A 24,147-nucleotide genomic window follows, 5' to 3' on the forward strand; every position below is an offset into this window, starting at 1 on the left:
AGGCATATTAGAAATAATGGGAGAACAAGTAGGATAAATCCTGTAATGTTTAATAATTGGAGCTAAAAGGGAGGACTCATGATAATATATAGATAAGTGTAGAAATGATCATAATGGTAAGTATGTTTGCATATGTGGGTATGTACATGAAGGCACATACGCATGCATTCTTCAGCTCTGTGCCCAGAGAATAGTGCTACTCCAATAGCAATGAATGGCCCTGACATGGAGATCAGGGTTTCTAAATACTATTCTTTAGGGCTGGAGCAGGGAACGTTCAGGATGAGTGGAGAATGTTTTCTTGTGCCAGAGAGTAATGAAATTTTCAAACAATGATACAGACTTATCAAAGGATACAGGGGTCATTTTTAAATGGGCTCTCATTGGCAGTATCTGGGAACAATTTTTTTTTCACATCACAACAAAAGATGCTAGCAATAGATTATGGCCCAAAAGACAGAAATCCATTAGTCCATTAGGGTATAAATAAATTATAAATTAAACAAGGAATTGGATACTAACCATCATCTCAAAGCAACTCCCTACAAAATACTAAAAGAAAAGGAATACCATTACAATGGAAAAGACTGACCTTTTCACCTTCATCAAGTGATGAGAATTAACAATGAAAATCATGATTATGCAATTGAGAAAAGCCCAGCATCCCTTCTGTGATGCTCCTGCCAAAGATGCACAGGCTGAATCTAATCACGAGGAAACATCAGACACATTGAAGTTGAGGGAAATATTCCAAAATAACTAGCCTTTAATCTTCAAAACTGTTAAGGTCATAAGATCAAAAGAAGTCCAAGGAACTGTTCCAGATTGAGGAAGACTTAGAGACCTGGCTACTAAATGCCATGTGATTTGGGAGTAGGTTCTTTTTTAAAAATTTTAAAAAACTTTTATTTAATAAATATAAATATAAATTTCCAAAGTACAATTTCTGGATTATAGTGGCTTTCCCCCCATAACCTCCCTCCCACCCGCAACCATCCCATCTTCCGCTCCCTCTCCCATCCCATTCTTCATCATGATTCATTTTCAATTATCTTTATATACAGAAGATCAACTTGATATATACTAAGTAAAGATTTCAACAGACTGCACCCACACAGATACACAAAGTATAAGGTACTGTTTGAGTACTAGTTTTACTGTTAATTTGCATAGTGCAACACATTAAGGACAGAGATCCTACATGGGGAGCAAGTGCACAGTGACTCCCATTGTTGATTTAACAACTGACACTCTTATTTATGATGTCAGTAATCACCCAAGGCTCTTGTCATGAGTGCCATGGCTATGAAAGCCTCTTGAGTTCACAAACTCCGATCTTATTTAGACAAGGCCATAGTCAAAGTAGAAGTTCTCTCCTCCCTTCAGAGAAAGGTACCTCCTTCTTTTATAGCCTGTTCTTTCTGCTGGGATCTCACTCACAGAGATCTTTCATTTAGGTCATTTTTTTTTTTTGCCACAGTGTCTTGGCTTTCCATGCCTGAGAAAGTGAGTAAGTTCTTTAATTTTACTCACAAATGGATCAGGTAATCAGGTAGAATTTTTTTTTTTGTAGTATACTTTCAACTTTCTTATAAAATTGAGATTATTTCAAAGTGAAATCACACTAAAGAAAGAGGAAATTCTTATTCCAAATCAAGAAATAGAATACCATGTAAAAGAAGAGAGAAAAGCATGCTGTATCCACCATGACCCCAGGATTTGAAGGGCTGAGGGAAGTGATGAACATGTACATTTAAGGCAGCAAACCTGCTGATGGCCCAGAAAATGGGGTTGTTCCTCAGTTTCATTTTGTACAAGTCCTGTGACTTTTGAACAATTTTCCCTCCTTTTTCCACCTAGTTGCTGCTCTGAAAATAAGTATATTCTCTATCCATGAAATACTACAGACATCTCAAAGTCAGTAACCTAATAACCTTGTTTTATTTGAATGCCAATGATGTCTTCTCAAAAAAATTATTCCTAAAATTTGGTAGAAACCAGTTCATCTTAAAACTAAAAGATCTTTAAAGTTTAGCTATACAATCATCTGAATGATACTTAGATTTTAATAAATCAAAAAGCATCCCATAATCAAATCAAGGTTTGTATTAAACATGTGCAGGTCCTCAAGAAAAGAAGAAAGCTTAACAAAAGTCTTGTTTTGTTCACTTCCCCCATCCCCCAATTTAACTTCTTATGATATTTTTTCTCTCTCCAATTGTACCATCTCAGAAGTGATTCCAGTATGCTTAATAAAATCTCCTTGCCTTCTCTATCTCCCTGATATGAGTTTCAGGTTAAGTATGATGAGCCAGCTTCTGAACCATGGCTCTGAGCAAGTATCTGTGATGCCAGGCAAGTTCATTAAGGCAGAGACTGGGAGCACAAGGAGAGGAATTAAGTGGTACAGTCTTTACTGTGCATATACAAATGCTGTGGTCATTTTCTTCTGGGCCTACGTTCTTTTTTCTGGGCTCAGGAAGTTGGCAGGACAACAGACGACAGGCTTGTGCTGGTTTATCTCTCATGATACTACTTCAAAGAGTCACACATTACATACAGCAGTCCTTGCCAGGTTCCAGAAAGGGCCATGAATGAATTTTTAGTCTGATATCGCCTTGGCAACAAATGTACAGGGAGCTCATTATTTCTAAGCAGGCACCGGCAACAAAGAAATGAAGAATTCCAAAATCATAATAGATTTTCACATAAAAAAAGATTCTCGATAGAATGTTTCTGGGGTCAGACCTGTCTTTCTACATACCTTTGAGAGATAAGGTCTTAAAGGTGAAGGGTAGAAAAGGGTTGAACTCTGAAGCAAAATACGAGGTTATGTTTCGCAAATAAGAGTGCAATTATCATTATCATCATCCTTTGTCCCAGGCTACCTCTGGCATGAGCTACTAAGATTAGTTTTGTGGGCCACAGTGGGTAGGGGACAGCAGAGTCAGCAAAACCCTTTTTAGGCTGTGCAGTTTTTCAAAGGAAGCGAAAATCCTTCCTCAGGAATGCTACCTGCAACCATAGAATGGCAACTTCCTGGCAAAAGGCCTCTCCAGAATGGTCATTAAAACATCTACACAAAAACAAAACCCAGCTATACCAGGGTGTTCCTGACCTAGATTTGAATGGTACCATAATGTGTTTTTGGCTCATTTCCCTTAGCCTCCTTTCTACCAGCAAAGGAAAGGTGTTTTTCTACTCTCTTAGGTCTATAATTCTGAGGTTCTAAAGAATGGAAGACCCAAGCTGTAATCTCTGTGATGGTCAAGATATCACAGAATTTTGGTACTCAGTAGATACCCAAGATATGCTTCTGAAACAAAACTAGATTTTATGTATTCATTTACTTTTGAATAGTTAATTCATACACTTGGTTCAGACTTTAAAAGGTACGAAGAGGGAACGCTGTGAAAATTCTTTCTTATACATCTCTTCCTCAACTACCTGGTTCCTCTCCTCATAGGCAACCAGTGACTCATTTCTTGAATTTCTGGAAGGTATCCTTTTGAAGGACGAAAGTTCAAACTGATGCTGCAAAGAAAGCCCTACCTTTCTTTCTCCCACTCCTTTGAAGAGCAAAAATACAATTCAATGGATTGCTTTTTTAACTATGGGGGCTTAAGGTCTCAGGAGGCCTCAGGAGGGGCTTAGGGGTTTATCAATGCCAACATTGGTAGGCAAGCATGGCAGGAAGTTGAGGTGTATGTGTGTGGGGATGACTTCCCAATGTTTGTCCAGAAGACCATGGGTATGTTAAGTCAGAGGCTGTGTAGTAATTCTGTTTCATAAAAGATTGAAGACACTGCAGCTAATTATGGGAAGGGAGAAAACTCACTTGATTTCTACCATGTTAGCCAAATAACTTTTCCCAAATATAGCAGGATATAGGACAAGCCTTACCAGTGTTTATAGGTGACTGATTGGAGACAAGACCCTGATTGAATTTGGATTCCGTTACAGTCAACTACTTTCATAAATACAAACCAAGTGATTCTGGCATTTGGACTTCACAGGCCACACACTGGACTTAGACCAGGAACCTGTCCTTTTGTTCCTTTTCTGTTATGGTGATTGGGCACAGGTGGGGATTTGGGGGAGGGATCTAATTCTACCCTTGTTCCTTTCTTGACCTGTATAATTCCATACATTCTTCCTTGAGCTGCTTAAGTCCCACTTCCCCATGAACTCAGATGCCACGAGTACCACTCTTTAGGATAATCAGTATCAGTCCTCCTACCCCTGACCCCAAGGTCCCTTAAAGACAATCAGCCTGTATCCCAATGTGCAGCAAAGACAAGTAAGGAAACTGCTCTTGGCTAGAATGGAGGGTTGCACCAGTGGTCTAGAGTTTTGCTTTCTCCTTGGGGTCCTAGAAATATTGTCTTTGTGGCCATCCTTATGTCTAGTCCTAGGACCAAGGCAATCTAAGCTTTATAGAGTACTTTAAACCTCACAAAATGTTTTCATATATTTAATCATTTTATTTTCAAATCAGTTCTGAGAAGCAGGTCACTAACCTATTTTACTGATGAGAAAGGAAAGCTCCTGAAACTTCTGTGAGTTTGACCATCTTTCAACACCTATTCCAAAACTGAAGCAATTTTCATCTTTTGGGTTGCGTGGTGGGCAAAATTCCTTTCATTTTTTTCTTTTTGGTTATTTTTTGCCTAATATATCTGAGATATGCTGACACTTTCAAAGGGAACTTGAATAAAATGTGAGTTAAATTAACTAGCAAATACACACAGAAAACAAGAATAGCATAAAATGGGTAAGTTAAGGAAATGCTTGGTTGACTGAGGCTTGAATCTACCTCCATCCTTGCCTCCAGGATCTGATCTTCAAGGGCAGTCTTAACATTTCCACTTCAAAGAGGGGAGGGGTGTGGCAACAGCAGGCACAGAACTGTCACAACTAACCTTATTTGAGCACTCGCTGTGTGCAAAGGCACCATTCTAAGTCCTTTACATCTATTTCATAGTTTATTACCTTCCAAAACCCTGGAGGCATATGCAGTGACGACCTCTGTTTTACGGGCAAAGTCAGGGGAGACTCCCATGGCCAGCCCAGGGTCATGTCACAGTTGCCAAGTAGCAAAGCCAGGCACTCCGGCTTCTGTGCTGCAAGTTCCAAGATGCATGGGGAGCATCCCCATAGACAGCACAGATCTTAGACACAAAGATGGGAAGAGAACCTTTAGGAGAAGACTGACTCTTGGTCTTTCCTCATAAATTCCGAGCAGCTATTCTGACTGCTTGTTCCCTTCCTTCCTCACCGACTTACACTGCTTCCCCATCATTTCTTCAGGGCTCGTCTTTTCTAACAAGTTAAGAACTTCCTTTTTGTCAGGGGCCACACCTAATGCAACTCTGCTCCTACCCAGGACCTGGCATGGAATGAACCCTCCAACAGGCCACTGTCTCCTGTATGATGTCAGTAATTTACACTCATGATGGCAACAAGCTCTGACCCTCTAATCCAATGGAGAGCATGTGAAAGGCCACAGTGAAGGGGAGAAGAGGCTTCTTAGATTCTCAACAAGGAAGTTAGAGAAACAGGCCAAAAAATTCACTTTAACCAGCATCTGCTTTGTGCCAAGCACTAAACTAGGTGATTGCACATGACATCTCATTCAGCCCTCACTATAATTAGTTCTGTGAGCTGGGTGTTATTTATACATGAGGAACCAGATGCTGGGCATTTAGAAACAGGTCTTCTAATTGAGGCACCCTGTCCTCTACTCTATAGAGTTAGCTAGGAACTGAGGCCAACTTTCACAGATGACAGCAAGGCCTTAGGCTATAATCTGGCTCTTTTATAGTCTGCCTCTGTGCCCTGGGACTGTTGTAAAACTGCCACTCTAGCACCACACAAACACAAGGGGCAAAGACCAAGAGCGGGTACTTTCAGGAGCCATTTGAGGCTTGAGCCAGGATTTATTAGGGAAAGTGTAGAGTTCCTCATTTTCCCACTCATGTACATTCAATCCCTGTCTATTTCAGGGACATGAAGCTCATTCACGTCATTCCTGTTAGACACAGGGAGGGCACACAGGCCTGGGAATTGTGTCCTAGTGCCAGGACAGGGAAGGAGCAAGTGTGAGTGAGTTTTCTCAAGGCCCCTGTTTCCTGGCTATCTGGAGTCTTAAAATAAGGCCAAGCCTGGATGCCTGTTATGGCTTAGAACAGTGGCGAAGCAAGATTTACTGCCTTGCTCTCTCTGCCCAACTATTTTAAGTGTCGCTTATGTTCTAGTGTCTTTTATATTTATGGATGTGCACTCCAGTCCAAAGAACTGCTGCACTCCTTCCTGCAGCTTCCCCATAAATGCCCTCTGAAATACTGATTTAGTTTTCTACTATATGTACTATGGTGCTTCCTGAAGTCCCTGTGGGGATCTCTATTCCACACTTCAGATTTTTATTTAACAGAGGACAAAGGTGCATAAACACGTGCCATAAACAACCACAAGCTGACTTTTCTTAATAGCAAAGCATATTCTCTTTGCAAGCAAAACTCTGGGAAATCAAAAGCATTTTCCTTGTGCCTTAAACTTCACCTCCCAGTATAAATGAGGAAACAGATGCCAACTCACACCTCTTTGAGCAGGGTCAGGATAAATACCTTCTTCCTTTGCCTTTCCTCATTAAGTACTATGGTCGTCATCTGCATGGTTTCCTTGCCCTTCCTCTGCACCCCTTTTCTTTCCACCCTTTGGGTGGGTCCGCACCTAACCTTTGACCTTCAGAACTTGATGCTCCCATGACTATTTTTGGAGAGGAAGTGATGATGAGCTAAGTGTTCCAGCTGGTCAGGATGAAAAATGGCTCCCTAACAGATGTGGTCCAGGGCGCTAACAGTCACTAGGTGTATTTTCTCAAAACTGGATGCAGGAAGTGCTTGATCCAGTCTGTACCAGAAGAGTCAGGAAGTATGCTTTTGTTGGGTGAGGGTGGAGGTACGTGGAACAAATGATAAAGATGCAATTAGAATAGAAATGATAGACGGAAATGACTCAAGAAGACTTTTAAGCCTAGTCCTGTTTTAAGATACTTTATAATATGCAGGGTCTTCCCTCCTGAGGACCTAGACAAAACACAAATATGAAATATTTCCAATAACACAAGGCAGGGTGGGCTGAGCATCACATTAGTGACTTGGAGCAGGTGTTGGTGAACTGAGGCCTAATGCCAACTCAGTCCAGTTTCTGTAAAGAAAGTGTCATTAGAACCCAGCCACATCCAGCTGTTTATCACCTAGGGATGCTTTCTCCATACAATTGCAGAGTGGAATAATTGCAACAGAGACCTTTAGTCCCATAATGCCTAAAATATTTCCTATCTGGTTCTTTACAGAAAAAGTTTGCCTAACTCTGGTCTAGAGTAGGTATTTCAGAGCTCAATGGAGAGTGACCATTCAAAACTGAGACACTCCAAGGATTCACGGAGGCCTCAAACTATGGCCTTGCAGACCTTTAGGAATTACTGAAAAAAAGATGAGGCAGGGAAGGCTATTCTAGGCCAGGAAATCACAAAAGGATCAAGGCCATAGCAAGTGATAGGGATATATTTGACTAGAATGGTAGGACTAAGGTGGGAACAGGATGGAAAGATGGATATGGAGACTAGCTCTGAATATTGCAGAGCCTTGATTGACAGGCTAAGGTATTCTAAGTGCCACAACACCATTTTTTTTTTCACATCAGTCTCTACATGGATAGTAGGGAATAGAGAAAAGACCTTAAAAGTCCATTATAGTGCTGAGAAGCAATTTTTAAAAGTATCTATTTATTTGAATGGCAGAGAGAGGGAAACACACACACATAGAGGGAGGGGGAGGGAAGAGAGAGAGGAAGATTGAACTTCCAGTCACTAGCTCTCTCCCTAAATGGCCACAACATCTGGGGCTGGGCCAGACTGAAGTCAGGAGCTTTGTCTGGGTCTCCCACATGGATGTCAGCAGACCAAGCACTTGGGCCATCCTCCACTGCTTTCTCAAGTGCATTAGCAGGGAGCTGGATTGGAAGGGGAGCGGTTGTGACATTAACTGGCATCTATTTGGGATGCTGGCATTGCAGGGGGTGGCTTGACCCACTGCATCATAACACCGGCCCCAAGTAGCAATTTTTAAAAGTATGGATGCCTAGCCCTTCTTCCAGACATTCTGACTTAATTGGTCTCATTGGAATATAGTTTTTTAAATATCCCAAGTGACTCTACTGTGCAATTGGGAGCCTCTTACTACATGAAGGAAATGGCCAGGCACGTGCCTGCAGAAGCTCAGGGCCAGATAGACATAGCAGGTGCCCAACACATGTGAGTCAAATTAAATCAGCAATATTGGCTTGTACCAGAGCCAGCCTGATAAGCCTCTGTTTTACTAGAGTCAGCTATATAACATTCAGTTGGCCACATGGTTTCCAATAAAAGAAATCACTTCTGCTGCCCTTGCCTAATCCTGGAAAAAGCCCATGATGCTCAATGCAATATTGAGTCTGTTTATAAATGTGGGCATTTATAGATTTTTTCTATCACAGTTGTTTTAATGCGGCTATTTACAAGGCCTTACACGATTTGCCCTCTGCCTTGTTACCTCTCTGATCTTCTCTCCTCCCATGTATTCCCTTTGTGACTGCTCTTTGGCCATGCTGGTCTTGCTGTTCTTGGAATGTGCTAGGCATGTCCCTACCTCAAGAGCGCTGCACTGGCTCTTTCTGAGCCTGGGACACTCTTCCTCTTCACACGTGCAGTGCTCAGTAGCTCCTGTTTATGTCCCTGCTCAAGGATCACTTTCTCAGTGAGTCTTCTCCAGACCATAGACTTTTTACTTGCAACCCCCTTCCCATCTGGATACCACTGATCCCTTTTACACTGCTTTGTTTCTCCAGAGCACACCTCACCTTCTAACACATGATGTCATTTTCTTCTTTCTGCTTATTTTCTATTCCCAGTACTACAATGTAAGATCTGTAAGAGAACTTTTGTATTTTGTTCCCTGCTGCCTTCAATGATGCTCAGAATATCAAAGGAACTCAATAATGATATACCCTATTGTATGAGTGTTTTGACTCATCCATCAGGCATGAGTTACTCCTCTGTTAAACCTGCTCTGATACCTCACTTTGCTGAACAAAGTCTTCTCTCCTGGGTTCCCTTTGGCTTACTTTGGAACAACACAGAACTTTCTTACACTCATTAACTTTTCTGCTCAGACCAGGGGAGTTGTCTTATCATATTTCTCAAAGCACCTACTTAACACCACCCCACCCCACTTTTCAAAAAGATTTATTTATTTATTTGAAATGTAGAGCAACAGAGAAAGAAATAGAGAGGGAAAGAGAAAGAGGGAAGAGGAAGGAGAGCAAGAGAAATGAATAGGGAAAGAGGGAGACAGAAGGGAGAGGGAAGAGGAGAGACGGAGAGGAACGGGAATGGGGAGAGAAAGGGAGAGATATCTTTCACCCACTGGTTTGCTTTCCAAATGTCTGTAACAGCAGCAGCAGCTAGGCCAGGTCAAAGGCAGGAGCCAGGGACTCCCTGTGGTAGCTTAACCTGCTATGCCACAATGCCCACCCTTGAGGTCTTCCTCTTGTAATCATTTTCCTCTAAATGAATTACTTTCCTATCAGACTCCCAGTGCCCCCACTAGAATCAAATTGTACAAAAAGAGGTACAATGGTTTAATTTATAACTATATCCTAGTATCTGGAATAGTGTCTGGCATGCAGTAAATAAAGGCTCAATTAAGTTTTCTAGAAGGAATGAGTGAGGAATATGTTTGTGAATAATTTATTTACTGTGCATCCCTGGCTCTTAGCACAGGGCTGGGCATATAACAGACAATAAGTATTTGCTGAAAGCATACATGGACTTATCCTTGAGATATTGCCTTGTTAGGTGCTTTGCCAGGAGTTTCAACTTTGAATATTAATATTTATTAAACTGCTTTTCAATACACATTCCTGCTTTTTTTATTTTTTGATAGGCAGAGTGGACAGTGAGAGAGAGAGACAGAGAGAAAAGTCTTCCTTTGCCGTTGGTTCACCCTCCAATGGCCGCCATGGCCGTACACATTCCTGCTTTGACAGAGTGACATGTGAACACTGACCTTTCCCTCTATCATTCAGGTCTAGGTGCTACATATTCCAGCCACATTTCCCTCACCTGCAGGACCTCATTGGTAGGAATGGCCCAGTCTTAATATTTCAGTGCTGGGGAAAAAGTATTTTTTCATCTGTTAACATGAGATTTTGGGTCAACAAGAGGGTTGTTGCTCTTAACAGAGGCATCTGGAACTGTGCTTCATGCCAGCTGGGATCTGCAAATCTCAGCAGGGAATGGATAGAGAATAAAAGATACAAGCTGCCTGTCTCAGGTGGTCAGAATGCAAACACTGCTGCCCACTGCGTCTCATTGCCTGACTTCACAAGGGCTGGGAGGCCTCTGAGAAGTGGAGCTCTCATGCACGCAGGCTTGGAGGTGATGGGCCCGCTGCCCTGGGGAGCATGCTGGTGCTGTCGAGAGGCTGCAGGCATGCTGGCTGTGCCCTCCAGTCCCAGGCATGGGCAAGGGACCAGATAAACTGCTTTCTTTCATGGGAAGGCTTTGCTCTGCAAACTCCCTCAGATTGGTAAATCACAAGGCATGAGAAAAGGCTGAGGCTACTTGGCTCTCTGTGGGTGAGTGTGACAGGTGCCTCCAGCAGTGATGCTGTGAAGAGCCCGTTGGACTAAGGCATCACAGAGAAGAGTGCCTCACCAAAGAGAGGGGCAGACTGAACCCAATGTGTATCTTCTGTAAACACTCTAACAGGTTCCAGACTTAAGCAAGGTTTGCTGAAAAGAGGTACTGAGCTGTTTTTCTTAAGCCACCTATAGTTACCTATTTTCTTATAGAGCTACCCAAGGCCATCTAATTTTCACTAAACTCTGGGGCTTTTAGGACATAGGTTTTCTCTGTTTCCTGCCTTTCCTGAGGATGCTCTCCACTCTGGATATCTTTTTGGTAGGGTGGGTCTGTCAGGGTCCTTGGCCTCAGGGACCCCAGCGACACAGTGGAAAACATGTGCTCCTTGGAGACAGGGCTGTGTGATCAATCGTAGACCTTGGTACCCTTCATAATTATACGAGGGAAGGACTAGATCAGGGGTTGGCTAATGTGTTCTATAAAGGGTCGGATAGAAAAACTTGTGGGCCATAAGGGGTCTGTGGCAAGTACTCAACTCTGCCACTATAGTGGGAAAGCAGCTATGGACACTACATTCAGTAGAATGGTTGTGTCCTGGGAGTGTTCAGTAGAATACAGATCAGTGCATTCATGTGAAAAACTAGCTAGGTCGGGGAAAAGAACCTGAAAGCACTAGATATGCCAGTACTGATCCTCACAACTAGGAAAACATCAAGACCCCTACAACACTGGGTAGAATATGTTGTTGCTCTAAGGAGACAAATACATCATTGAAATAGAATAGAGAGTATAGAAAGATACCCACACACATAAGGACAACTGAATTTCCACAGGTGCAAAAGTAACTCAGTGGAGGAAGGGTAATGTTTCAACAAATGGTAGTGGACAAGTTGGATATCCATATGCATACAAAGGAACTTCAATATACACCTCAGATCACATACAAATCTAATTCAAAATAAATCACAGACATGATCACTGGATCTAAAACTATAAAACATCTAGAAAAAAATCTAGGAGAACATCTTTGAGACATTGGGGTAGACAAAGATTTGTTAAACAGAACACCAAAAGAATGATCCATGACACAAAAAAACAAATTGAATCTAATAAAAAATGTTCTACTTTTTGAAAGACACTATTAAAAGAATGAAAAGACAGTCATAGCTGAATAAACACATTTGGAGGTCATTTATTTGATAGACTTGTATTCAAAATATACAAACATCTCACAAAATTCAATAATAAGCAAATCAATTACAGAGCTTTCAAAGTATAGAAGACATTTCACCAAAGCAATGATGGCGAATAAGCATTTGAAAAGATGTTAGCACCATCAGTTATTAGGAAAATATGAATTAAAGCCATAATGAGAAATCGCTATACTCATAGTATAGTGTCGAAAATTAAAAAACAAAACAAAACAAAAAAACTAGAGCAAGTTTTGATGGAGAAGATGTGGAGAACCTAGAACTTTCAAATATGACTGGTGAGAATATAACATACTTGTAAAATAGTAAAACGTGTCGGAAAAAAAAAGTATGGCCATTTCTTATAATGTTAAATGCACACCTACCACATGATCAGCCATTTACTCCTAGATGTTTAATCAAGAGAAATGATGCACATGTCCATACATAAGTAAGTATGATTTGCCATAGAAGCTTTATTTGTAACAACTAGAAACTGGGAACGACCATCTTCCCTCTCCACAGGTGAATCAAACAAGCTGTAGTATACCTACACTAAGGAGCACTAATCAGCAATACAAAGAAATGCACAGTTGATATATGTTGCAGCCTATGTCAGTATAACTATCCCCAGTGAAAGAAGCAAAATTTCCCCAAAGTATGATTTCATTCTATAAAATGCAATCCAGTCTATACTGATAGAAAGTAGGTCCATGGTTGCCTGGGGTGGGAGTGGTGGTTGTAGTCAGGGGCAGGGGTATGAGGGATCAATTACAAATAGCAAGAAGTTAACTTTTGGTGATGATGAATATGTTCATTTGTTGACTGTGATGATGATTTCACATTTGTATACCTATATCAAAACATCTAAGTTTTGACTTTAAATGTGTAATATTGTAAGTCAACTAGCAAATTGTCAAAAATGTTTTATATTTATATATATTTGTACCTTATAAATCAATAAAAATATCTATTAAAAATGAGCAAAAAGAACCTGAATAATTCACAAATGAATATGTGACTGATAAATATTAAAAATTAAAATTATTTGGGCCAGCCAGCCTTGTGGTATAGTGGATAAAGTCACTGTCTGCTAGACGTGCATTCCATATGGGTGATGGTTCACGTCCTGGCTGCTCCCACTTCTGATCCAGCTCCCTGCTAATGGCCTTGGAAAAGCAGCAGAAGATGGCCCAAGTGCTTGGGACCCTGTCATCCATATGGGAGACCCAAATAAAACTCCTGGCTTTGGCCTGGCCAAGCCCTGGCCATTGTAGCCATTTGGAGAGTGAATTTGTGGGTGGAAGATTTCTCTCATTTTCTCTCTCTCCCTCCCCCCTTCCCTGTCCCTTTTGCTCTTGGTAAGTCTTTCAAATAAATAAGTAAATCTTCAAACAAATCAAAATTATTGAAAATAATATACAGAATAGAAATATTTTTATACTATTTTGGTATTGTGTATTAATCAATTAAGATGATAAATGTAAAAACTTTTGGTCATACCTTGTTGTGATGACATTTTGGAGTAAAAACTCTTACACAATGCTGGTGGCCACAGTAATAGATAAAACTTTTTTTGGAGGAAAATTTGACCATATGTAGCAAAAACCTAAAATATATGAGCTTTGACACATTAATTCCACTTCCAGGAATTGATCCTAAGTAAACAGGGATGCACAAAAAGATTTAGAAATCAGAATATTCATCATATATATTCATATATATATATTAATAATAAAGGCCAGGGACCACAAAGAACCTAAAAATGCAACATTAGAGAGCTAGTTGAATAAGATTCAGCATTTCCTGCCAATGTAGCCATTAAAAGTGAAACTATAGCGGAATATTTAGATACATGGAAAGACATTTGTTATATCTCATGGAGTAAAAAAAGTGACAAGCACTGTATAGAGTATATTTCACCTTAAGTAAAATATATACATATATAGGAATATTAATGTCTCAGAAAAAGGCATTTGTACAGGTTATCTAAGGATTAGACAATTATAATTTTCCTTTTCTTTTTGCTTTTATTCTATAATGAAGACATATTGTTCTTATAGTGAAAACTCCAATAAGAGTTATTTTAGAAAGTATCAATGCTAATGCCCTACAGATGAATACTGTGAGAAATATTAGTCTTAGGCCTTAGTGGCCAAAAATAATATTTAACTGAAGGCTGCAAAAAGATTTAAATGATGTAAGGGGGCCTGGGATGCTGCTGGTCTGAAAATGGAGCTCTGTGGGGTACTGCTTTAGGCTGGGACCACCAACGGTGGCCTTGCCTTCCAGAACACTTGGCACAGTTTCGACCTGCCTGCAGAAGGGCCAGCTGGGAACTAGGATGAAAACATCGACACCTGTCTTGTCTAGGACAATGGGTCCACTTAGGTTGGGTCTACTCAGCATAGTTGAACATCCACTGGGCATTTTCCATGTCCGAGTCACATTGTTAAGAGTGTGAAAGCAACAAGGGACTCATAAGTTCCAAATTTTCATTTTACAGTTATGGCCCCAGGTGGGGCCATGCATGTGCTGCTCAACCAACACTCTTTCATGAAACTTCTAACTGTGGCTTCAAGTGAAGTCAATGCCAGGATGTCTGATAACTAAAATATGCATTTCCAGAATGGACTTCCCTGCTAGGAATCTCAACTCTCAAGTCCTAATGAAGCAGAGTTAGCTTTGATACATGGCTTTAAAGATGCTGTATCTCCCCCTTCTCCCGTTCCTCCCATGAAAACACAAAGGTTACTGTCGCCGTGCCCAGAACCACAAAGTTCTCAGAATCTATTACAGCCAGTTAACCTCATACACAGAGAAATACACACACTTATGACTGTCACAGGGTTGGCAAATGGCTTTCATCCTGTATATCAACTGTCACCAGGCTTGGCGCGAATGTTAAATTCCAAGGCAGTGCCTGGGCTGAGTGAAAAAGAGCCTCATGACTGATTAGGGATGCCTTGGCTGTGGGATGAGTGATCAACAGCGTCTTCACCACATATTTCCATCTTGGTCTAGAGTATCCGTTACCCTCAAAACAGTGTTTCTTCATTCCTCTCCCACTACTGATGGTTCCTATGAAACATTGCTTTTTACAGTATCATTTCCTTACTCAACACCCCCCACGGGTCTGTCTACATTTCTCATGTAGTAAATCTACTTCCACAGTCTAGTATTTAAGACCCTGTACGATTTGAAACCACTCATTCATTGTTCTGACTTCTTGGCAACCCTACACAAAACCACCTCCTTGACTTCTCTGGCTTATTTCGTGAAACCAGGGTGCACATTGCACTCTGAAAGGGGCCACTGATAGAAGCCAGGGGTGAGAGCTCATCCAAATGGAAGCAATTGGACATGCATAACACAGTCACTACCTGGAGGACCTGAAGATGGAGGGAGGGCATTAGAATTGTTGGGCTATGGGTCTGAGCTCAAGCTGAGTGGACCAACTCTGGCTGAGGCTTGCTTGTGCTGATGGCCTACTTTCTATCTCACTTGAGTGGCCTGCCATCAGCATTAAAGCAGTGGTGTTTTATGGCTGTTTCTGAACAGATAGCTGATACCTACCTTGCACATTTTCATCTCAGGGCTCACGGTCTCTTCTGCACCTCAAATAATCATTTCTCTTCTGCCTATTCAAATCCCACCCTTCTTTAGGGCTTGGTTCCAAAGTATCATAGTGAGGTTCTGGTCTGTCTCAACCTACTTCTCAGAGTCCTGACAATTGACATCACTCACTAATTCTTCTGGGCAAGTTCATGCGACACTGACAGTCCCCACTAGCAGCTGCTGCCAGAGACTTTATGGACACTGACTCACTGTCTCATTCAAATAGGGCCGTCTGGATGTGGGCTGGAATATTAAGGTGTCTCTTAACTTAGATTTAAATACCAGTCTAAGGTAACAAAGCACCATAAACTAGCAATGGAATGCAGCAGCAGAAAGCACAATAAATTCTTACAGCCCACAGTTAAAATGAGACAAAATATTATTCCAGAATAAGGGAGACCGAAAGTAGAGCTGTTGTGGAAAACTATGAACAGGTTAACTGTTCCAGCATGCTGAATGGCACCTGAATGACCCAAAGAGTTATTCAATTTTAAAATAAGCAATTGCTGCACACCCTGTTAGTGACCAGGCTATGATTAATTGTCTCATTGTGATGCTTCTAAAATAAAGATGTTCACAATGCAAATATTTAACATGGAATAAGTTTGGCATTTGAAAACCAAAGAAAATACACAATCCAAAACTTCTATGAATTCTAGTCAATGTGATGTGGAAAAACTCAACACCATGTACCAATGACGAGAAACAGAATGTGCTACTGGTTACTGTATCTGCATCTTATTTTTACCTTGATTAGAAATAGAGAAGTCAGATCTACTTACATGCTGATAAACTGTGAGGATTCTTGGCTAATTTCAGATCATAATGAAAACTGAAGGTAACCCTTCTGTGCTCTAAAGATTCTAGGCCCTGTGGCTATTAGGAAAAGTCATTACCAATATATCAATATGATGGGAACCCTTTGCCTTCTTGTGGCTTGCTAGTTGGCAGGTAGAATAGAAACTTTAAACTTTGAGCAATGGGAATAATTTGGCTACTGTTACCAACATTTGGGGTCACCGAGAGTTAGCATGAAGATTTCTACCACTTTAACAGCTTTCCTTAAAAACAAGTTTTAGGATCAGGTTTATAGCACAATTAAGAGGAAATTAGAGAGATCTTCTGTACACTCCCTTTACCCACACATGCATAGGACTGCTATTTTTTCCAGGCCTGTGAAAGGAAGAAGTCTTCTCTACCTTGACACCTCCATAGGTCCTCTGAAGGCTTTGCTAGCATCTCCATGATTCTGGCATGACGACTGGGATACCTCTATAGCTCCCTGCTAACAGAGGGCACCGGACACGTAGGCAATAACTTGACGAATATTCCCAATGACAGCTGTCAGGGAGGCCATATGTGGTGAAATTATTTAAACACTTCCTTGAGGAGTTTGTCTGGGTAGGTTTCAGGCTCTACTTTTAAAAGGCTGGCCTAAACCAAATTGTCTGGCTATTGGAGGGTGCCAGTATTGCAGCTTTCCCTCAACAGCCGATTATAGCTCTGGTGAGGCTAGCAGGAGATATGGGGAAGTACTGGAGAAGGTAGCAAAGAGGATTCCAGGAGCCATTTGTCCTGCTGTGTCTTTCTCCAAGTTCAGTGAGTCAACCTGTATGAGAAGATCTGCACTGTGGCATCAGCCCAAGAGGTTTCAGAAAGGAGCCATACTGGAACCTAGACAAGCTATAGAGTCCAGACTAAGAACGGGACTCACCTCGTGTGGAATGTCAGCCAAGTTTCCACTGGTGAGTCTGGATTCTGTAGGCAATTTAGTGATTTCCTGTTGGCCACCCCCCACTGCTGCCTCCCTCCCACCTGCAAGCAGTCACCCATCCATAAATCCTGTCCAGCCCTGGATTTCTGCCCAATGTTTCAGAGGTTGGACTCACCAAGGAGAGCAGAATTCCCAGGATCCAGGACCAGCTGTGTTCCCAGAGGAGATGTCAGCACTGAAGGAAGGTTCGGTCCAGTGGCTGAGAGCAGAGCCCTGATATCTTCCAACTGCGCAGGGACTTCTGGAGGATCTGTGAGAAGACAGATGCTGAATCAGGCAGGTTAAAAGAACACAGGCTGCATTAAGGAGAGAGGAGTGTGTGTGTAAGACATGCATTATCATTGTTGCCTTTTAAAATCACTTTTTCCTATGGATTAGGTATACCTGTCAAAGTGAGTCTGAATTTCAAGCTTAGTATCTGATGTCTGAAATCACAAGAACTAGGCACACTAATTTCAGGAGTTCCTTACTTATATCATAGCAATATTTGGTCGCTATAAATTTGAGATAAACTGTAGTATAAAGACACGTATAAAAAGTCAACTTAGCGTTTATGATATTCTACATCTTGTGCTAAATAGTTTTCATTCCAATTTTCATTTAACTTGTATCATCCTTTAGTGCCTATTGCAAGCATTATTGTCCCCATAGACAGATATGACACAGGAATTTCTGCTTTAAAAGGACCCTATGAGTGACATTTTGTATTAGGAAAATTAAGTTGTGCATTTAATTAGCTAATTTGCTCTGTGGTCTGGATTTTTATGCCCAAGTAGGATCCAGATAAGCAGGTCAGGAAGACAGGGTTACCATGGGATGTTTTAGTATTAAAAATCTTACAAGATACCAAGGCTGAAGTCCTCAGAGATCATAGTTAATTAGTGCTAAAAGTGACAAAAATGTATAGTGGGGAGACTGTAGTTTACAATAACCTCGTATATATTGTATATTAGATGACAGAAGCTGCAAGCCTCTAGTCATAAAGTAAAGTCAACAAAGGGGAAATGTTGATTACCTGGATTTGATCATGCACACTGTGGCCCATAAACATGTACAGTTATTGTTAATAAAGATTCTAAAAATGAAAATGGGAAATACAGCAGCTTATCATTTCTGCTAGACAAACAAAAAGGCAAGCATCTCTAGAACTTAGTGGCTGGATGACCCCAGATTTTCCTGAAAAGAGGAAGAATCCCTTTGGTTCTCTTTCTGTTTCTCTTCAGGAACTGCAATTCATACATCCAGAGCCAGCACCCACCTTATTCTCCAGAGCACCTGTTGAAGTGGAAGAAGCAGCAGTAGTACTACTCTTAAAATCAACATTTTTTCCCCACAGAGTTCAGTGAGGGTCCTAGTATATGCCTAGCAGCAGCACCTTGTCAGGGGTGACAAATAAATCATAATGGTGCCTGAGTCTACTGCAGAAACAAACCTATGTCTGCTCTGCCCTTGGCTGCCCAAAACCATCACCATTTCATGGAGAAGACAATGATGTACTTGAGATTGTATGTATGTATGTAGATATATTTTATATGTGCTTCTCATGTTGTTCATATATATATATATATATATATATATATATATATACAAACAAAAACGTATATACACACACATACCCAAATCATAATTTTTAAAAACCCTCTTCATGTGATATAGGGAAAACCGTATTCCTGAGTTCAAGAATCCTTAGTCTGAGCCATGGCTCTCTGTCCATGGACTTGAACAAGTCACTTAATCCTGTTGAGTCTTAGTTTTCTCATCTGTAAAATGAGGTTCCCTTCCAAGGCCTCTTTCTACTCTGGAATATCATGATTTTAACAACTGGTGGTGGCATTTCACTCAAAGTCTCTTTTCCTCTTCTTTAATATTTCATATTGAAACTCAGAAAGCCTTTGGTTATTTACTCAGAGCAAGAAGAGGAGGCTGCATCTCATTTTCAAAACAATTAGCTCTCCTTGGGCTAAATGTCAATTCCTTCTCATGTCCTCCCAGCATCTACAGTACCTTTTTTTTTAATTCCCTGCATGTCCACTTGATCTTCTGAAAATTAAGGGAAACTCAATTGTTAAGGGGAAGAGGTCATATTTTGTTTTTCTCCTAAAGCTCTACTAGTGTTCAGATGACACAGGACTTAGAAGCAGACTTAATGAACATTCACCCAATGATGATGTGAATAAGTTAAGGAAAGTCTGTCCCATCACACTTTAAGTCTCCATGCCATAGGTTAAGGTCACTGAACTTGGCTTGGAATTTCAGCTTTATATATAAAACCCTCCCTTTAAAAGTTAAGCCACATTTTTGCTGATTAAAATGTCCATATATTTACCTATACAAACTAACAAATCTTGATTAATAAACCACTACTTCTGATTAGGGAAAGCCTGACTGTTCAGAACCTTTACAGTGATTTCCCCCTCCCTGGTACCACCATCCGGTTTGATTAAAATGAGAAGACCCTTCAAATATCATGATCACCATCATACTACATTAGAGTTGGACACAGTTAGGAACAGGCTTACAGAGCGCACACACTTCATTGGCAAAGTCACAGCAGCAGTTACCATCCTTAGTCTTATCTGTTAGCAGAGGCAACAAGGTAGGGTTATTAGGGAGGAAAAACCCATCAGTAAGCACCATAACTCAGCATGGGGCCATGGTCCCTGAGCTCGAAGCTGAATACTAGCATCTCAGATGGATGAAGCCCAGCAGAAGACAAATGGCATCTTTCTCTGAGACATTTTCCTGTGGCTTCCTATGATCGCTGTAGATTTATGCAGCCACCAGTGAGATGAAACCTGTCAGGGCCTTTCTGCCATCTGAGTGGTCAGGGGGTGCAGAACCTATGTTTAGGTCTGTTATCATCTTTGGGCATGGAAGTCGAAGAATAAAGTTCAATTGTTTTCACTGAGAAAGTCTCTAGTGTGTATGTGTAGCATGTAATTGTTATTTCTCATATTATTTTTTTCATTTCTAAGTGCTTTAATCGCCTTTTTTAATACTACCCCACCAACTTCCAAACTTAGTGAGAAAGAAAAACTAGGTCACTAGTTCAGTGCACAGAAATGATTATAATCAGCAACATGGCGAGTTCAGCACTAGGAAACATCAACTGGTGAGTGGTGGCCTGTAATTGTTATTTTAAAGTATTCACATTATTCTAGGAACTGTACTAGACTCTTTAATCAGGAAGGGGTTCCTATGTTTGGGGGGTTCCATGTGGAGACCTAGGTAGACTAGACTGTGAGCTTCTGGGAATTAAATGAAAAGTTGCGCATGTACAGATTTCTCTGGGAGGAAAGATCCATAGTTTTTATTTGATTCCCCAAGAAGTGCTTAGCATAGGAGTTCAGAATAATTGCTTCATTGCTGTCATCTCTGCAGGACACTCCTGCACCCCCTGTGCAAGTGGACAATTCTCATATGGTGGAACTCCCCTCTGGTCTCTCCCCCACCGAGAGACCAGCATTGGAGTCTTAGCAAGGTGAAGTAACACGCCCAATGCCACAGTTCATAAGAGCGAGAGCCAGGGTTTGAGCTCATATTTGGCCCCAAAGACTGTATTCATTCTCTGATGGCTGCAGTGGAGAGAAGACAGGAGATACTGGTTTTACCTTTCATGTCCTTAATTGGGTTAGGGTGAAAGGGGGCAGAGGGTGGTTAGGCAGTCACCCCCAGCAGGGTTCACCAGGCAGCAACTTGAGCTGCTCACCTAGGATCAGCAGCTGAGTGCTCTCCATCAGCTCTCCATGAAGATTGGCTGCCCTGCAGGAGTACAGACCCTGATCCGAGGAGGACACATTTGCAAGCAGCAAGGAACCCTCATGTAGATGGTGAGGGGAGCCCAGTTTGCTTTTGTTCCTGAACCAACTGACTTCAGCTTCAGGCACACCTAGGAAGAAAAAACAACACACACATCAGCTAACCCCTTCCAGGTGAACTCAGGGAGGCTCTTGGCTGGTTCTCCCTGGGGCTGCTGCAGAGGAAGCATCTGCCTGGGCGTCTTCTACCATCCTTTGGCCAAAGTAAATAATGCCTTGGACCTTTCAGTTGTCTCTAGATCTTTTGACTTTTAAAACTGACACTGCCGAGGCAGGAAAAGGGAGGCCAGTTAAAAGAAGAGGAAAACAGAGGCAGCTGGTGAATGGCACTTGCCAAGGTGCAAGGAGAGTACCTCAATTCTTTGGAGGAAGCACATTACAAAAACAAAAGAACCAAATGCATACACCCTGGAAAATGAAGAATCCACAACCCCAGGACACAAACAGAATGCTGAGTGAGCAAAGCCAGAAGCAAGCATACATACGTGTGATTCCATTTCTGGGAGTCAAAACAAGAGCGGGCAACAGAATGCATGCTGTTGGTGGTCAGGTGGTGGCTCCCATGAGAAGGGGGGTGAATGGAAAGGGTTGTGACAGAGAGAGGGGACAAGGGTTCTGGCTGGCTTGGTGGGCAGTGCTCACTTTCTGATATGTGTACTTTTCTGCATAGAGTTATTTCAATAAAAAGTTCAAAGCTACACAATTTCAGAGCAGAAACTGGATAAATGAAAGCTGCTGGATTCTCTGTTGGCATTCTGTGGAAGACATCCTTGTATCTTCTCAGAATGGGAGAGCATGAAACAGTGACAGTGGGAAGCACTGCAGAAAATGGACAAAAACGATACACTGCACCCTCTCCACATCCAAGTTTCCTGCTCCAGGGAGAGGGCTGGAGAGACTGTGCTGATGTGAAATCAGTGCCTGTCTCTGGAAGTTACGCTGCATGCTCTGGGGACAGCCTGTTTCTCAGTTAAGTCTCCTCTGGTTGAATTGCTGGTGAGTAGGCTCTAGTTTAGGACAAGCATTCCCACATGGTCTTCACAGGGTGCTCCTGGGGCCGGGCTCTGAATGAGCTGGGAGACTGAAAATCTTTGGCATTAACTCACAGGTCTCCGGGGAGCAGAAAACCCCATTTCCTTATATGCCCAGCCTGCTGGTCTGGCTCACAGTGTACTGAGGGACCTCTGTGGCACCATCAGGGCATGTGTAAAATGTCAAATCCTGGTTAATGGGGTGAAAGCCAAGAATAGACTGAGAAGCCATTTAAGTCCAGTGCTTTCCCTGAGTGGAGGCTGCATTTTGCCCTTCATAGTCAGCCACTCTTGGAAAAACAGGAGTCTTTAAGGAGTTACCTATGTAACTGTTACTTGTCCTGGAAGCTGGCAGAAGGAAGACAGGTAAGGGCTACTGACAGGGCATGGACACTTGGGTACTATGGCCTTGTCACAGCAGGGAAAGGCAGATCCTAAAACTCACATGATGTGATAGTTGATGGTCAAGAGCACAAGAGGGGCCAGACTGGCTTCAGCTCTAAACACACCTGGAGAAAAGATAACAGGTGATGGGCAGAAAAACTGCTTTTTCATTGTAGCACCACTAGGGAGAGCAAGTGCATCACAGTGCCTGCCCCTGCCAGTTTGGGATTTTGACCAGGAATTGAGTTTTTATTTATTTATTTTATTATTATTTTTTAATTCCAGTACATTTAGAAGAAAAATCTCTGGAAAGTAAAGTTGAAGAAAAATACTTCCAATCATTTCTCTTCTGAAGACACAAGGAAAACGAGGGCCTACACACCACTCTCTGCCAGTGTTCGTCCTCTTTCCTGTGAGTAACTCCCTGAATTGTGTGCAGTGGGCATCCACTGAGGAGCAGGGCAGCCAGCACAAATCCCCTGCAGGAAGTAAAGGCTGGTCTAGAGCTGGAGAGGCAGAGCAAGCAAACTGGACTAAACAGTCCAAGTTCCATCAACAAAAGGGTGTTGTCCCAGTGAACAGGGAGTGAACGCTGTCCGACCCCCTGTGCTCACTCTGACTGCACCACCCACAGCTCCTGCAGGGACTCCCTGCTGCTCACCAGGGTATCCTCTGGCCAGAGTCTGTACTCCTGCTGGCAGCCAATGGCAGAGAAGGGCAAAGAAGATGGCAATGAGAGTGACAGACAAAAAATGACAGGCAGGTAGGGTAGAAAGGAGAAGAAGGAAGAGCAGGAGGATGGGGTGGGGGAAGGACCAGGGAAGGGGAGAGACCTGAAAGATTTCTTACTCCCCTGGAATTCCTCATAAGCTTCCCTTTGTTACTCTTTGTCTTTTGTCCCTGTAAAATCAGGCTTAGTTGAGAGGACAGGACAAGGTGTCTACACAAAGGATTGGAGTCCTCTGGAGACTGTAGAGGGTTCACAGGGGAAATGGAAATGCTCAGGACAGCAAACAGTGGAAGGAGTTACCTCCAGACTCTGTGAAACTGGGAATACACAAGTGACAGCAGTCCCTAGGGCAGAGAAATTAAGTGGGAATCCTTCTCTAATCTGTTCATTATCCTGGATTTTCTGCTGGGGGGCTGTTGCCAGTGTCTCACTTTGGGCACCTCAGCTTGCAACTATTGGCTTTAGGCAGAGAACAACACTAACAAGATTCTTTGGAAACATAGCTGGTGCCTTCACTGCCAGCTCTGGCACTACAAGCATACTCATAGAATAAGGAAAGAGGAAAAATAATACAGGTTTCATAGAGCTTTTTTCTTTTCTCTTGAGAGATAACACTAGTGCTTTAGAAAATGTCACCAGCACTGACTGTGCCACAGAGTCCCTTCAAAATGTACCTGATGGAAACACTTAACACGAATGTCCACAATACCTTGACATAGGGAGTGTACCAAGCTAGGCAAAGACATCCTGAACATGTTAGAGGAAAAAAATAACACTGACTGAACATTTGCTATAAACCAAATATTTTATATACATAATCACTTATTTTCCACAATGATCCTACGAGGCAGACAGTACCATTAACTCTTTTATAGTTGAGAGGAGTAGGGCTCAAAGAGATTAAAGAATCTGCTT

At 41.9% G+C, this 24,147-nt stretch overlaps 1 protein-coding gene across 4 annotated transcripts in view; it reads right to left on the minus strand.

Moving 5' to 3' along the window:
* The window catches only part of ADAMTSL1 (ADAMTS like 1), a 475,795-nt gene that overhangs the window by 52,979 nt on the left and 398,669 nt on the right, over positions 1-24,147 (minus strand). For 3 of the 4 annotated variants that reach the window (XM_062208161.1, XM_062208159.1, XM_062208158.1), the window contains 2 exons: positions 20,979-21,158; positions 17,385-17,519 (listed from right to left, as the gene is read on the minus strand). In XM_062208161.1, coding sequence (XP_062064145.1) covers positions 17,385-17,519; positions 20,979-21,158 — 315 coding nt within the window. The remainder of the gene's footprint in view (positions 1-17,384; positions 17,520-20,978; positions 21,159-24,147) is intronic. The other variant, XM_062208160.1, reaches the window with a different exon arrangement.

The sequence above is a fragment of the Lepus europaeus genome, chromosome 12, assembly GCF_033115175.1.
Source record: "Lepus europaeus isolate LE1 chromosome 12, mLepTim1.pri, whole genome shotgun sequence".
Taxonomy (NCBI): domain Eukaryota; kingdom Metazoa; phylum Chordata; class Mammalia; order Lagomorpha; family Leporidae; genus Lepus; species Lepus europaeus.